Genomic DNA, 16,653 nt, shown 5'->3' on the forward strand with positions numbered 1-16,653 from the left:
ATTATTATCGGCCAAATTGAATTAGGTGAGATTATTTATTTCCAATTTGCCAAATAAAAAATCTATATTAATATATTTATTTAATTAGGATAAATAAATAAACCGGTAAAATAGGGTTTGTAGTAAAAAACCGGTATCTGATCCTTCACAGATACTCCGTTACTCACCCGCCTTTTCCCCTTCACCTCTCAATCAAACCCATGTGTGTCACCACTTTCTCTCTCTAGATCTCTCTCTCTCTCTATATATATATATATATACACACACACAGACCACATGTCTAGCGATCCAGTGTCTGTATGTATATATGTATTAAATAAAGATTCATCAGACTACAACAGGAACGTGAAGCAAACGTTCACCATGTGCTTCTAGTTTCTTCTTCTTCTGCAAAATCAGTTCTAAACTGGCACCAATTCATCACACTATTATTCTTCTATGTCTTATACGGACTGAGATTTCGTTTTGTCGTCACCACCATTACAGCACCTGAAGAATGGAGAAGAAGAAGAAGAACTATTTCTCACTGTTCCTCTTCATTTTCACCTTCAGTTTTAGCTTCCTGAGCTCTGATTCAGCTACTGCTTCACAGCAAACTGATCAAATCCAATCTATTTTAGGTATTGTAAATTGCATTTGTAGACTCTGATCTGTATATCAATGTGTTAATGCTCGTTTTATGTATGAATCTGAGCTTAATTTGATGATATATTTAAATAACATTTAGCATTTGGGGGTTTTAACTACTACTAATTTGATAAACTGTCTGATAAGTAAATTTTTGGGTAAATTACTTTTTTGAGTCCCTGTATTTTAGTAGTTTTAACTGGTTGAGTCCAAAAGCAAAAAGTTTAACAACCTGAGTCCCTATAAGCATTTTCTTTAACCATTTGAGTCATTTTGAGTCCAAATTTTAACATTTTGAGTCCAATTGTTTGGACTCAAATCGTTATAAAATGAACAAAATTGGACTCAAAACGTTATAAAATGAGTGGTTAGGGACTCAGGGCGTTAAACTTTTTGATTTTGGACTCAAGTGGATTAAAACCACTAAAACACAGGGACTTAAAAAGTAATTTACTCTAATTTTTTCTATAATTTTGGTTTAAGGAATTAGGGTTTATTTATGTTCTGCTTTTAATTTACACACTACTTACAATAGCATAGGCTGGCTGTTTGTTACAGCTGTTGTTAATGGTTCAGACCTCTTGCTAGTTTAGCACTTAATGGTTCAGACTGTTTGTTTCGCGACCAGATATTTGCCTCTGAATGGTTAAGACCTCTTATCTGAATTGGTCAGACATTTGGCTCTTAATGGTTAAGACATCTTACTGGACCCATTCAGAAGTTACCAAACAGCCAGTGTTGTATGACAATTTATGAGACAAATATGAGGTTTTTGTTGATCGGTTCTGTTTAAGCATAAGGGAAAACATGAAAACATACCTGTCACAGCAGACAGTGCAGTGGAGAATCCAGTGATAGAAGAAGCCATGGAATTCGACATCTTAGTCAAGGTGATCTGGTTCCTCCTTAGGGTGCTGACTGACGATGGTGACTATGAAAACCGACAAGGGAATCGGCTATAGGAGAGGAGGTCGATGATGATGATGATGTTATGATTAGGTTATCTGATTAAGTGTGTAACCTTATGACCTCTACATGATTCTCCTTAAGCACCCAGGAGGAAACCTAATTAGTTAATAAGGGTAATATAGTCCATCAACGATTACCAACTAATTATTTAATAGGTTATTATATATTTTTATCTATATTATGTAAATGATTATAATGACTACTAGATTAAATATTTACAGTTTTTTGTGTGATTTGACTTGAAGTGCTGTTAATTTGACTATCAAATTGTTTTTCTAAATTGAAATTTCTTGAAATGAGCTGGTTGTGATGGAATTTTGAGTTTCCATGGAGCAATATGTCGAAAGTTATTTGAATATGATAATTGTAGGGGAAGAGAATTTGGGTCATTGGAGAGATGGGATCTTGAGCTCAACAGCTGAAGCCCCTGGTCCAGCTAATGAACCATCCGGTGAGCTTGTGTTGGCAGGTTCCAGAACAAAACGGCCCGATATTCTTAACCGGTTCAGACGCTATCACGGTGGATGGGACATCACTGATAAGCATTATTGGGCGGTAAGCTAACTTTCTTTGTGATCAAGAACGTAGGGATACTTTGTTTGTTTATTTCACATTTATCTAGCTAATCAGGTTTCTCTTAGTCCTTACCTACAAACTTATTGATATGCTTATAGTTATATGCATACTAAACAAATTCCCAAAGGCAAAACCCTCAAAATCTTGTATAATATGTATGTCTTCTGCTTCCATAAAAGTCCTTAAAAACATGATACTTTTGCGTTTCTGATTGAACTTTTTTTAATTTTCACTTTTTTTTAATTGAAACTTGTTAATGACATTGTCTACAGTCGGTAGGATCTACAGGGGCCGCTGCTTTTATTCTAGCCATCTTATGGTTTGTGTTGTTCGGCTTAGCCATGATCGTATATCACTGTTGTGGATGGAGATTAAATATCAAAGGCAAAGATTCCCGGTTTTCCCAGATGATATGCTTAATTTTACTTGTTATCTTCACGGGTGCTGCAGCGTAAGTATCTCAAATCTCATATTTACCTGAAATCATTAAATAAAATGACCATTGTACTACTTTGACATCAAGTTTGACATTAGAAGTCAAAGAAAGACATAATCTATATAATTATTTTTAGAGTAAAATGTCATTTTCGTCCCTGGGGTTTGGCCAGTTTTGCGACTTTCGTCCAAAGGTTTGTTTTTCCGCATCTGGATCCAAAAGGTTTAAAATCTTGCCCTTTTCCTCCGGCTCGTTAACTCCATCCATTTTTCTCCGTTAATTCAGGGGTATTTTTGTCTTATTTTGTTAACTTAGAGGGCAATTTGGTCTTTTTTAGGGGTATTCTTTTTTTGTTAACTTAAAGGGTAATTTGGTCTTTTACATAAAGTGAAAAAGACCGAATTGCCCTTTAAATTAACAAAAAAGACGGAAATACCCCTGACTTGATGGAGAAAAATGGATGGAGTTTACAAGCACGATGAAAATGACAGGATTTCAAACCTTTTGGATCCAGATGCGGAAAAACAAACCTTTGGACGAAAGTTGCAAAACTGGCCAAACCTCAGGGACGAAAAATGGCATTATACTCTTTAAACTCTTATTTTTATAATTCAGTTAGAAACAACAGTTCTTATTTTTCAGGACTGGCTGCATTCTACTTTCGGTGGGACAGGATGAATTCCATAGTGAAGCAATAGACACGTTAAATTACGTCGTTGACCAATCAGACTACACCGTTCAGACACTGACTAATGTCACGGGATATTTATCACTAGCAAAAACCGTCAATGTGGCACAGTTTTATCTTCCTGCAGATGTTAAAGACAGTATTGACAAACTAAACATCGACCTAAATTCAGCATCAGATACATTGGGTCGAAAAACGCATCAAAGCTCACGAAAAATAAGAACCGTCTTCGATGCCGTGTATGATCGATCACATTACAACATGTTACTTTAAGTTCAATCATGAAGTTTCAGGATTCTTAAAAAGTAAAAACACTGTTTTATTTGTTTTCTTTTTCAGGAGATCGGCGATGATTACCGTTGCAATAGTAATGCTTCTGGTTTCAGTTTTAGGCCTCTGTAAGTGTTCTAAGAATTTCATTTCATCTGTTGACTTTTTTTTTTACCAAATCGCCAATTACATCAAGGGCTGCAAACGAACCGAACGAACACAAACAAGGCCTTGTTCGTGTTCATTTGTTAAGAAATATATATGTGTTCATGAACACTTACCGAACGAGATTTTCTGTTCGTGTTCGTTTGTTAAGGAAATGAATGTGTTCGTGTTCGTGTTCGTTTGTGGCCGTTTGTTAATTTTAGGCAACGGACAAAAACGAACATTGATGAACACAAATGAACAAAAACTAATGTTCACGAACACAAATGGAAAGAAACGAACACAAACAAGCGTTAATGAACAGAATATACAATGACACTTATCGAAATTTTGAAGTATTTAAATAAATATAAAAACTAAAAACACTAATGAGCTATCGAACATAAACGAACATGTTACCGAAAGTTCATGAACGCAGCCTCTGTTCATGTTCGTCCTTTTAACTAAACGAACGAAATTTCTTGTTCGTGTTCGTTTGTTTAATAAACGAACGAACACAAACGAACTTCCCGCTGAATGTTTATTTCGTTTGCAGCCCTATAATTACATGTCTAATGTCTTGGTTTTTTGTTACAGATTTGTCGATTCTTGGTCATAGGAACGCAATCCACTTGTACGTTCTTCTTTCTTGTTCTTGTTCTTGTTCTTGGGGGTGTGATTGTTCATTTTTCATGGTAAAATTTACATTTTTGCAGATTCATCATCGGTGGATGGTTGCTTGTTGTGGTTACATCCATTCTGTGTGGGGTTTTCGTAATCCTCAACACGTAAGAAAACCTTAAATCTTGAATCTCGATGCTAAATTCGTACGTTTGTAACAAATTTTATACTTGAAATGTACTAGGTTTGACTTTGACCATATAATCAAATTGCAGTGCAGTTTCCGACACGTGTGTGGCAATGGAACAGTGGGTGGATCACGAGAATGCCGAAACGGCCCTTAGCAATATTCTTCCTTGTGTTGACCAGAGGACCACAAACCAGACTTTGTATAAAAGTAAACAGGTGATCAACGATCTTGGAAATATAGTCAACGGGTTCATAGGTTCGTATGCGAATTCATATGGGGTGCCATCGGGAAACACTAATTATTATAATCAATCGGGCCCTTTGATGCCGTACGTTTGCTCTCCGTATGATTCGCAGCTCCAAGAACGAAATTGTTCATCCGACGAGGTCTCAATGTCAAACTCATCTCTGGTACGTTGTCCCGTGAGATGATAGATTGTTTCAAGGGAAAATCACGAAAATGGACATTTGACTGGTCAAATTATGAAAATGAACATGCTTCGCGTCTGTGGTAGCCTCAATCCTTAGAGATTGCGTCTGTGGTAGACTCATGAATCCTAGCGTTTAAAAAGTTGACACGTGTACTTTTTTTACTTTTCCACCACAATTTTTAAACAAGAATAACTTTTTTCATACGTTCATATTTTAAAAAAAAAAAAATTTACACCAAATCAAAGAGAATTTTGTTATCTTTAATTTGGTGTATTTTTTATATAAAAAAAATATTATCATATGTAAAAATTTATGCTTGTTTAAAAATCATGGTGGAAAAGAAAAGGTAGGTGCGAAAACCCATGACATATTCTCTAACGCAAAGTTTGACTCCGAGACGCAAAACTTGCATTTATTGCCGTGTTTGCGTCTCCCCTAGACGCAAACAATGTTTATTTTCGTAAAGTTGTTTGGTCAACGGTTATTTTCGTGATTTTCCCTTGTTTCAGTCTTATAAAATTCTTCACAATTTACACGAATATTGAATAACGAATTAGTTACTTTGACCTCAAAAGTCAAAAATGAAAAACTTAACCGTTTCCTTGATCCAAATATGATTTGTAGGTGTGGCAAAACTACACATGTACAGTCTCTGAATCAGGATTATGCACGACTACCGGAAGATTGACCCCCGATATGTACCAGCAACTCATCGGAGCGGTAAACATAAGTTACGCGCTCCAACACTACACGCCGCCGTTACTTAGCTTCCAGGACTGCAATTTCGTTCGGGAAACATTCACAACCATCACCACCGACCACTGCCCACCGCTGCAACACCACCTTCGGATGGTGATCGCGGGTTTAGCTCTTATTTCTGTAGCTGTAGTGCTGAGTCTTTTACTTTGGATAATATACGCAAACCGCCCCCAAAGGGAGGAAGTGTTTGCTAAGATCGCGTCCAAGATTAAAAGCAAATGCAATGGGAAGCTTTGTCGTGATGATCGTACCGTCCACGTGTCATCGACAAACCAAATAACCGAAGTTTGAGGAAAACCTTAGATTTCATAAAGCTTTCCGTACACCATTTGTCTTCAGTGAGACTTAGAATACGTTACGCCTTACGTTACATTTTTTATATTTATAATCTAATCTAAACATAACAATAAACAAAAATACTATCTAGTGTATCCAATTTAGTATCTTATATCTCACACAAACCGGCTCCTCGATAATCGTATCCAATACCGGCTTTCTAGACCGACCAACCGCCAACCTATAACTAAACTCCGGCACTTCCATCACTAATCTCGGCTGCTCCACGACCTTCACTTCACCACCACCACCATCGCCGCCTGTTGTCATCTCCGTCGATATTCGTTTACTTGCACTACTACCCGCCATCCAGAAAACCGCCATATCCGCGGGAGTGACCATGGAGTTCACCCTCCTCATCGGAAACATGATATAAATATTTCCCGGCTCCAAATCTTGATCGGCCAAAAGAGGCGAGAAACAACGGTTGATGTTCAACGTGCGTGAGTTGACTACGAAGAAGGCGGGACACTCGAGCATGATCTCCGCGGCCTTGATAGGCTCCCGAAACTGTCGGGTTTCCCATGATAAGCTCACAAATTTGTTTTTGTTGCTTGTATAGTAAAAACTTCCCAAATAGGTCAACCATCCGGTAATTACTCTCAACCAAACACGTTTAACTATAAAGTTATCCTATTATCCACAATTAATGTGCCTAAAATGTGTAGTGGCATTTGAGGTGGTATATTTCTTATAAACTTAACATCTCTCATTTTTCATGTTCACGACAGGTGTGAGATTTGCTTAGTGTGTTACAACTTAAGGGTAAAGCTATCCTACAAAGTCTCCTAAAAATAAATGTACAAAGACACAATGGATCACAAAATATAACACAATGCCGAAAAATATCACGCAATGTCGAGGAAAAAAGACACAATAAGTCGCAAAAAAAGACACGACGGCAATATAGAATAAACACAATGATAAGTAAAAAGACACAATGATCTAAACAAAAATTTTAAAATCTACAAGCTAAACACCCAAAAGCGAAAACCTAAAATCTCCTATCGTATAGTTCGATGAGACGGTTCTAATACCGCTTGAATGAGTTCAATCAAAATCCGTTTGATACCCTTCTTACGACTTCTTAATTTTAGGAGACTTTGTTTTTGATATAGTCCATAACTTAATTAGCTCTTACTGAGTTGTCATTTAACAAAAATACTAGATTGTTAATAAAAATATCTGAAATGATCCATGAAAAGTACATAATAAAAACTTATAATAAACCTTACGAAATCACCACCTTTAAGAGCAACTCCTACTAAGACAAACAACACACCGTATATGTTTTTCAACATCCGTGATTTTAAGAAACGCATTTTTGTCTCTCAATTAAAATCAAATCATTTAAAATCGTATATGGTTCTTGAGGGTGTGTTTGACTTTGAATAAACTTGTCGCCTAGTCAAAATCCTTTTTAACCACAATTCTTTTCCCACTTCAAGTCAATAGTTTTCACAAGACGTGGTTCAACACCAAACACTCTTAAACGATGACGTCAGATATAGCGATATTATAATGGGTTAATAACAGTGGTATAAATAAACATGTTTTAAACTCTTAAGAGGCATTTGGTGTGGCATTTTAAAAGTCTAAAAGAACAATAATAATAATAATAATTGTGTTTATCACTTTCTAGTGTATGTGTATAGTAAAGCTTAACTGTTCCATTATTTTATTTGTTTAAGAGTTGTTAAAACAAAAAAAAAAATCTCATAACTAGTTATTTGTAGGTCATTTAAAAGTATAAATAAAAAGTTACTAAAATTTATCAAACACTCAAAGTGTTATTAGTTTCATTTATCAATCACTTTACAAAACACACTCAACAGTATCTCCTATAACTCGTTATTTTACATCAAATTATTTTATATTAAAAAACACACTCAAACAGTGTCTCCTATAACTTGTTTTCTACATCAAATTATTTTATATTAAATCATATCTTATAGGGTCCTATTATATGTACACCTCCAAAATGTAGATTGTTAATTAATGTACTCTTTGGGATATTTTACAACTTCTGAATGGATAAGTGTTAAACCGGCAAGATGTCTGAACTAGTAAGAAGTCTAAACCACTAAAAGCCAGTATAATTACTTATCAATTCAAATGTCTGATCAATTCAAATAAGAAGTCTTAACCATTTGGAAGAAAATCAGTGACCACTAATATTCTTAAAAAAATAATTTCTTTAAAATGTCGACTTTATTCTAAAAGAATGAGAAGTTGGTTCTTTTTAGGTATTTACAATCCTCAAAAAAGTGCAAGTTTTCTATAACTAACAGAAACTGGTTTAACCAACCCACTTTGGGCCCAACTGGCAATGTTTTGCCCGACCCACTTTCACCCCTACTAACAAATATTTTGGATCGAGAATCTCAAACTAATTCATTATCAGAAACATGAAAACGAACACAACACACTGACAGTATATACCGTAACGGTTCATTACATACAAGCATGTATTCGGTGAGTTTACAGACGCGGGGCACTAAATTCTCCTTACATAGTAATTATTAAACTATAAACGTAGATAGAATAAAAGCAATAATATTATTAAATGAAGACCAAAAACCATTCACCACAAAACAAAATCATTGTTTATTTATTATAGTAACTACTCTGGTTAGGAGGAGGGTAAGGAGAAGGAGCAGCTGTATACGGTGGCCTAGGAAACGATCCAGGTTGCTGACCTGGCGCATTGTAGTACGACCCCTGCCAACCAGGATAAGCAGGCTGACCGTACTCATAACCGCCAGCTGGCGGCGGTTGTTGGCCCTGCTGAGGTGGGTATGGAGAGGGGGACCCACCACGGTAAGGACATGGTGGTTGGGGATGGGAATAGGGCGGATGTTGTGCGTATCCTGGTGTAGGAGCAGGCTGTGGGGGGTGTTGCTGAGCATATGCTGGAGGTGGTGGCGATGACTGCTGCGGCGGCGGCTGGTGGTAGTAAGGTGGTTGCGGGCGGGGTTGGTTGGTGGGGTCCGGCTGGGAAGATGTTCTTTGAGGGGGTCCGGTTGATGGGTAATTGCAAGTGTTTGAATTTTTACCGTCTTGAAAACTTAAACCTGACATTTGTCTTTGCACGTCTTCGATCATTTCTCTGCACTGTATGCTTCGTGTCATCACGAAGTCACTGCACTGTTGCTTTACGCTTGTGATTGCATCCTATTTAATTACAAACAATAATTTATTTTAATTGCTATTATTAACTTAATTTAAACCAATAAATCAGAACAAAAAAGATCCATACCTGAAGAGTAACGTAAAACTTGAGTCCTTCATTAATGTTCTCTTTAATTTCTCGATATTTGGCTATGGCAGCTTCGATCTGCTTATAGCACTTTTCACAAGCAGCTGCAGAGAAATAAAAATAATATATCACTTAGCTTTTTAATACGTAATATTAATAGTATATTCATGTTTTGCTACTTTTATAGTATATCAATATAAGAGAAGTAAATAGTTTAAACTCCATAACTCGGAAAACTCTATGTAACATATGTAACACCTACATAAACAACGATAACATATGCATTGTTTTTGTGCAAAAATGCTTGTAACACCTACGTAACATGTGTTACATCCGATGTAACATATGATGTTACACATGTTACGTTAAAAAGTTGAATTATTTTTTTAACAAAAGGTTATATTTATAAAAAACGCCCAGCTTTTTTAGGAATTTTTTTAAAAAAGCCGCCTCAAAAAATACGCATATTGCATGCCCAAATTTTTTATAAAAAATGGTTTGTTACGCTAGGGTTTTCATGGTTTAGTCAACTCAAGTGGGTTTAATATATATCCACCCTCTATCAATATATTACATGAGGCAAAATAGGTTGAGTAGGGTCAAAACAGTAAATTTCGACATAGGGTCAAATGGGCCAGACCTGCATACTAATGCATTACAGGCTGCAATATGGGCTAGTTGGGCCAAGAAAAGAGAAAAACAGTAAACTTTGACAATGGGCCAGGCCAGGTTAAACAGTTGTAATCATAGAAAATTACAGTTCATTAATTAAGACTCGAAAATCAAAATCTGATTTTATAACAGCATTCAAACACTTGTTTAAAGAAAAAAGTTACCTCTGTAATCCTCGATATTGAAGGTGCTAGCAAATTCACGGTTTTGAGCCTAAAAACAAGATTACTAATCAGAGTCTAGAAGAATCAACTGTAAGAATTATTAAAGGATCAAAATAATAGTAAAAAACCGGACTCTCTGGTATCATGCTTTATATTAAATACTAGATAATTGATTTTGAGATGAAGAAAGACCTGAATATGTCGCAACAATTGCTCCTGATCTTGAAGGTTTTGAGATATTTCTTCACATATACGATTATATTTTGCTATCTCTTTTCTGAAAAGATCCTCGTATGAACCTGTGGATGTCATCAACTTCGGAAGTATATCATCCTGAAGCCAATGAATGTAAATATAAATAAACATTAGTGGCTTAATACTTCACGGTTGCAATTAGGGCCGTTCAAATCGCTCGCCGCTCGCCGCTCGTCGCTCGCTCGACGCTCGTTCGGAAACTGCTCGGAAAATGCTCGTTTGATTTGACGCTCGGTTGTAAACGAGCCGCTCTGCTCGGTTCGGTTTGTAAACGAGCCAAGCATGAGCAAAGGTTCGCTCGGCTCGGTTCGGCTCGAATTATTATTTTAATTAGTATACATATACATATACCTATACACATACATATATAAACATGACATACATATATAAACATGTATATACACACAAATATAAATTATACATAATACACACACCTATATATATACACACTTAAACATACATATATACTTAAATATAAATTAAATTTATAGTTTTATATGTACCACTCTATTAGATTTTGGTCAACGATATACAAATTTACAACTATATCTATACGTACTAGCCCAACCACGCCAATAAAAAAATTAATATTAAAACTAAAAGTTAAACCCTAAACGTTAAAAGATAGTTTGTTCATCGCCTCAAGGTTTCATGTCGTTACCCTAGGTCGATCGTCTCCTTCTCTCAATGTAATTGTTGTGCAATATGATCATCGCCTCGTCGGCCACAACATTGTTATTAATAAGAAAAATATCGTGCCATTAAATGTGCATGTTTTTAAAAACATAAAAACTTGAGACCCAACATTGTCACTATCTCTCTCAGCAAATTTAAATCGGGCGACACGGTTGTCCAAATCGCTCGAACTTCGCTCGACGCTCGCTCGGAATTTTTATTGCTCGAAAAATGCTCGCTTGATTTGAGGCTCGGTTTTAAATGAGCCGCTCCGCTCGGTTCGGTTTGTAAACGAGCCAAGCACGAGCAAAGGTCCGCTCGGTTCGGCTCGGCTCGTGAACAGCCCTAGTTGCAATTAATAACCAAAACATAAAAACATCATTAGTGGAAATAAGCACACCTTTCTCTTCATATCTTTCAGCATGTCTTCCAGACCTGCCCTTTGAGCACCCAGTGTCTCTAATTGCCTCTACAAAACAAAACATCATAAAAACAAATAAATTATATGTACTATAAATATGCTATTTTGTCAAATCAACCAACTATGACCCCTCAACTTTGGCATTAACCAGCTTTAACCCCTCAACTTTAATAATGACATGTTAAGCCCCTCAACTTTAATAATAGCGTGTTTAGCCCCTCAACTTTAATAATAATATGTTTAGCCCCTCAACTTTAATAATAAAATGTTTAGCCCCTCAACTTTAATAATAACATGTTTAGCCCCTCAACTTTAATAATGAGATGTTTAGCACTCATCTTTAATAATGACATGTTTATCCCCTTAACTAAAACAACCTTAGGCCCTCAACTTTAATGATAAACAACTTTAGCCCCTCAACTTTAATAATGACATGTTTAGCCCCTTAACTAAAACATCAAACAACTTCAACTCTCACAATTTGCTTATTTTTATCTACGTTTCGAACCCGCTGCAGAGCGCGGTTGGTAACCCGCTAGTTTTATAAAAAAAAACACAGCAAGTAGAACAACTGTCATAACCTGCAACGGTAAAGAAAACTGAAGTAAACTCGTTGACAATATATAAGTAAGATTACCAAGCTCTGCTTCAGGGTCCCCACTATAGCATCTTCATTGGCATCCAAAGACATGATTGGTTTAGCCAATGTTGGTAGGGCCGATTCAATCTGGCAAAAAACATGAATAAATTTATTAACAAGAAAGCTCTAGTAAGCCCACTTTTTCCACATGAAGTTTTGAATAAAATATTTTACATGCATCTGAAAGTAGGTAAATTACAATGGCCTGAAGTCTGAACATTAACAATATTAAAATGATTCAGCCCTAAAAATACTGAATGTGTGCGTATTGCTAAGATTCTCATAACACATGAGCAAGAATAACTTGAAACTCGTTATCATATGTCATATGTATAGTAATTCAAATGTAGTATTTCAGAACAAAAATAACAGGTTACTTGTTATGTATATCAGAAGAGCCAATGAATTGCTCATAAAATCAAGTAATGAGTAGAAGTGGAATATCTTTTATAAGTTTCTAACATGAATTGTCAAATACTTTTTAAAGATACACAGATGATCGCTGTGGTTTACCCAAAATAATACCTTTGCCTTGGTAAGTTGCCTTAGACCCCAAACTCGTTACAAGATAGAAACCATGAAACCTGAACTCGCAACTCGAAAACCTTAGACCCCAAAGGCAAAGGTGTTATTTTGGGTAAACCGTAAACCATAGGGACCATCTGTGTAATTAACTCTATTTCTTATGTTAATCAGTAGAAGTGGACATTTCGGCCCATTTACTAATAAATGGATTGACACAGTTATGTTTAGGACTTTATTCTCTAAAAGGTCAAACAGATCAAATAAAAATACCAGCTTAAAGGAAACGAGTGAAACAGACCAAAAGTCACCAAATTTTTAATACATAAAACCTTCTATAAGTTCAAAAAAAAACTTACTGGACGGCGATCTAGAATAGACATGAGTGCCATGTTGTCTCTCACTGAGCGTTCAATTTTACCATCACTTTCTGCAGCTTGCTTTAAATTTGCAGCAAACCTATTTAATCGATCCTGCAAGTTTTTCGTGAGAGTGGTAGACTGAGGCCTGGTCCACCTCGTCCCAAATTGGCTTCTAAACTGTGCATCTTCTGCCGCTTCTTTTTGAATAAGCTCCTCAGTCTGAACTAACAGTTCATGATTAACCCTACTTAAATCACGAAGTTGTTGAAGCTCGCCTTCTAAGCCAGCTGGACCGCCACTAATTTGAACTGCTTCCACATCTTCCCATAAAGCGGTTGGCAACACTGAGTGTCCTTCCAATGCAAGAATCGAATCCGGCAAATCCATTTCCTTAAGGCTCACTCTAGCCAGTTCACTCCCTTGCTGCAACTTCTCGGCTTGAGTTCTAATGATGTCATCAACCATTTCAGTGTACCGTGATAAAGCCTTTGCACTGCTGTCAGGAACGAGACTAGCAAACATCTTGTCTCTGCTTGCGTCCAATACCTCGTTCATGTTCAACGGTTTGACCATCGCAAACGCAGGAAGAGGCGGCAATGAGCTGGCTTGTGGGACCCTCATAAGATACACCCTATCATTCTCCTTCATAGCCCTCTCTAAATTAGTTTTAAGATTAATCTCCAGTTTATTAATCGCGTCAAGAATCTGAGCCGCAGCCCCTTTTGAAGATGACTTTTTAGCATCAGTCAAAGCACCAATACCACTCTTTAACCGTGCAATTTCTTCCGCAATCTCCTCTTTCTCATGAAGCTCTAAACCGTATCTATAACAAGCTTCCGCAAAAAACAATGCCGCCTTTAGCTGAACATGAGACAGCCATGCTTTATCGAAGTGGTTGGTGAGAGGTGCAACATTCAGTGCAGCTAAAGCTTCTTCGTAAAAAAGACTCACCTATATACAAACAAATACGAATCATGTAAAAATGTAAATAACATTTTATGCTTTCTTCATCGCAGTATCATACACGCCACTTGAATTTAAATCACATCATATCTACTATCGAAAACAAACTCAACTGCATCTCATAGCAAAAGTATTGGACTTAAACAACAAATGCAAATTGTGTGAAACTGTAAATAACATATATGCTTTCTTCATCACGGTATCATACGCGCCACTTGAATTTAAATCACATCAGATCTACTATCGAAAACAAACTCAACTGCATCTCATAGCAAATGTATTGGACTTAAACAACAAATGCAAATTGTGTAAAACTGTAAATAACATATATGCTTTCTTCATCACGGTATCATACGCGCCACTTGAATTTAAATCACATCAGATCTACTATCGAAAACAAACTCAACTGCATCTCATAGCAAATGTATTGGACTTAAACAACAAATGCAAATTGTGTAAAACTGTAAATAACATATATGCTTTCTTCTTCACAGTATCACAAGCGCCACTTGAATTCAATCACATCAAATCAGTTATCAAAAACAAACTCGATTGCATTTCAAAACAATGTATTGAACTTAAACAAGAAATTAACCACACCTATATACAATAATACAAACAAATGCAAATCGTGTAAGACTGTAAATAAATGGGTGAGGTTCCTGTAAAAAGGACCTCTTTCGTGAGAAGTGTGAGAAGGCATAGGAGGAATTCATTGACATGTAGGCATCATGTTTTGGACTTACGACAAGATGTTTTGGCAAGAAAAACACCAAACATAACAATTTAAGACACAATGCAGTGAATTCTAGGCATGAAATTTAAAACACAACTAAAACACACTGCTTACACTTAAAACACACTACTTAACATTCTTGTCATGGTGTTTAAAGTTTTAAGCCTAGAATTCAATGCATTGTGCCTTAAATTGTTATGTTTGGTGTTTTTCTTGCCAAAACAACCCAAAACATCATGCCTAGGTCCAAAACATGATGCCTACATGTCAATTCCTATGCCTTCTCACGAAAAATGTCCTTTTTACAGGAACCTAAACCGTAAATAACATATATGCTTTCTACTTCGTAATATCACCCGCGCCACTAGAACTTAAATCAAGTCAAATCTATTATCGAAAACAAACTCAATTCAATTGCATTAAACAAATGTATTGAACTTAAACAACAAATTAACCGCATAATTGATCAAGACTACCTGCTTGGAGATCTTGGAACATACACCAGAACTACTTCCTTTCGCAATCGAATTCTCAAACACACACTCCTGAGCTTGAGCCAGCATCAACCTCTCCAACATTCCGGAACACTCCACCGAAACATCCACTGTAGTCGAGCTCCCAATCGACGCCTTAGCAGCCTCATTATCCCTCAAAAACGCAAACGCACCAGCCGCAGCAATAAACGAGTGAGACGCCTGCCGCCTACCTTCCACCGTTGACCGATCAAAAGTCAACCCTATCTGACTATGCACCGCCCCTAAATTAAACAAAACCGCAGCCTTCTCCAGATGAATATTCTGCTGCGACGCTTTCTGCTTGTTTTTAAACGCGTCATGCCACGTGAACGTGACGGAGTTCACGTGATCCTTATCGGAGGAGATCGGAAACCTAGATTCAACAGCAGTTAGGGCTTTGAAGTAGCTTTGAAGAACGTCACGGCGAGCGGGGAGTGAGTCGGCGGCGGTGGCGCGTTCGATTGTGTTACGCATCGATTTTAGGGTTTCGAGGTCGTCTTCTAGGGTTTGAGCTTCGCGTTCGGAGTAATTGAAGACTATGTAGTTGCGTAACGGACGGTAGAGATCGATTGCGACGGTTTTTTTCTCGTAGATTGCGAGCATGACGTTCGCCGCCGATGACGACGGCGCCGGAGATGACATGATCGGTGGTGGATCGGAAGATGACGGTGGTTACGAGATGAATTGGATTATTGTGTGTGGGTTTCTGGTTTTGATTATGTTAGGTTTTCTTAGTTGATAAGAAATGTTGATATGTTCAATTGGAGAAGAGCAAGCAGTTTATCTTTATAATTTACTAGGTTAAACAACCGTGTATTACACGGGGTTTGATCAATAAATTATTAAATAGATATTAATAAGCCGGAAAAATATACGTTGTAGTTTAAAAATAATAATTAAATAAATGAAATATTCATAAATAGTTGAAAAAATAAGGGTTTTTAACATTTGACGCCCTAGAGATCAAACATAACTCAAACAAATCTATTCATAAAAAAATTAGTTGAGGATGTCACATCTACAATACATATATAAACATATGCAAAGAGCAAAAATAATCCATGATATAAATCGAATTGGAAATAAAAAATAATAATTACTTGAATACTTTCGGCTATAAGAGGGGAAGGGCCATCATCGGCTAAGGGTCCTCAGCTTCGAAGCCGCATGCGAAACACCCCCGCCACCCCCTCCTTCGGGTAGGCGAGCGGCTAGGGAAGCTCGGCTACTCTTTATTGAAGGTGAAGTGGGGGGTTCGTGACCTTTTAACAATCATATGACCGTTACATTTATTGAAAAAGTTAATTTATTTATTTTAAATCATTATAAATACCTATGTTACCATTTTTTATTTTTACACTATTCACAAACTATCAAACCTTCCACCATATTCTCAAACACCCATTTTTATTTATAGCTAAC

The 16,653-nt window shown here is 36.7% G+C and overlaps 2 protein-coding genes across 2 annotated transcripts; one reads left to right on the forward strand and one right to left on the reverse strand.

The window, feature by feature from the left end:
- Window positions 1–208: 208 nt before the first annotated feature.
- Window positions 209–6,133, forward strand: LOC110895543. The gene is made up of 9 exons (XM_022142866.2): window positions 209–620; window positions 1,967–2,151; window positions 2,445–2,623; window positions 3,251–3,535; window positions 3,636–3,694; window positions 4,308–4,344; window positions 4,427–4,498; window positions 4,607–4,931; window positions 5,577–6,133. The coding sequence occupies exons 1-9, from the start codon at window positions 497–499 to the stop codon at window positions 6,000–6,002; spliced, it is 1,692 nt and encodes a 563-aa protein (XP_021998558.1). The 5' UTR covers window positions 209–496; the 3' UTR covers window positions 6,003–6,133.
- A 2,317-nt stretch (window positions 6,134–8,450) lies between these two features.
- Window positions 8,451–15,998, reverse strand: LOC110895544 (vacuolar-sorting protein BRO1). Its single transcript, XM_022142868.2, has 8 exons — window positions 15,193–15,998; window positions 13,015–13,968; window positions 12,131–12,220; window positions 11,473–11,541; window positions 10,335–10,475; window positions 10,143–10,191; window positions 9,307–9,410; window positions 8,451–9,221 (listed from the first exon to the last, which is right to left on the reverse strand). Exons 1-8 carry the CDS (start codon window positions 15,871–15,873, stop codon window positions 8,655–8,657), a joined length of 2,655 nt encoding a protein of 884 aa, XP_021998560.1. The 5' UTR covers window positions 15,874–15,998; the 3' UTR covers window positions 8,451–8,654.
- Window positions 15,999–16,653: the final 655 nt, after the last annotated feature.

Source organism: Helianthus annuus, chromosome 12 (genome assembly GCF_002127325.2).
Source record: "Helianthus annuus cultivar XRQ/B chromosome 12, HanXRQr2.0-SUNRISE, whole genome shotgun sequence".
Taxonomy (NCBI): Eukaryota; Viridiplantae; Streptophyta; class Magnoliopsida; order Asterales; family Asteraceae; genus Helianthus; species Helianthus annuus.

What these genes read in the sequence shown, in the direction of transcription:
- LOC110895543 (XM_022142866.2), top strand. Translation starts at nt 497, where the DNA reads ATGGAGAAGAAGAAGAAGAACTATTTCTCACTGTTCCTCTTCATTTTC. An exon ending in TCAAATCCAATCTATTTTAG is followed by an intron (nt 621 to 1,966) that starts GTATTGTAAATT and finishes TGATAATTGTAG; the next exon opens with GGGAAGAGAATTTGGGTCAT. An exon ending in CAATGTCAAACTCATCTCTG is followed by an intron (nt 4,932 to 5,576) that starts GTACGTTGTCCC and finishes TATGATTTGTAG; the next exon opens with GTGTGGCAAAACTACACATG.
- LOC110895544 (XM_022142868.2), bottom strand. Translation starts at nt 15,873, where the DNA reads ATGTCATCTCCGGCGCCGTCGTCATCGGCGGCGAACGTCATGCTCGCA. An exon ending in CTATTCTAGATCGCCGTCCA is followed by an intron (nt 12,221 to 13,014) that starts GTAAGTTTTTTT and finishes GTTTTTTGCCAG; the next exon opens with ATTGAATCGGCCCTACCAAC. An exon ending in GGACCCTGAAGCAGAGCTTG is followed by an intron (nt 11,542 to 12,130) that starts GTAATCTTACTT and finishes TTTGTTTTGTAG; the next exon opens with AGGCAATTAGAGACACTGGG.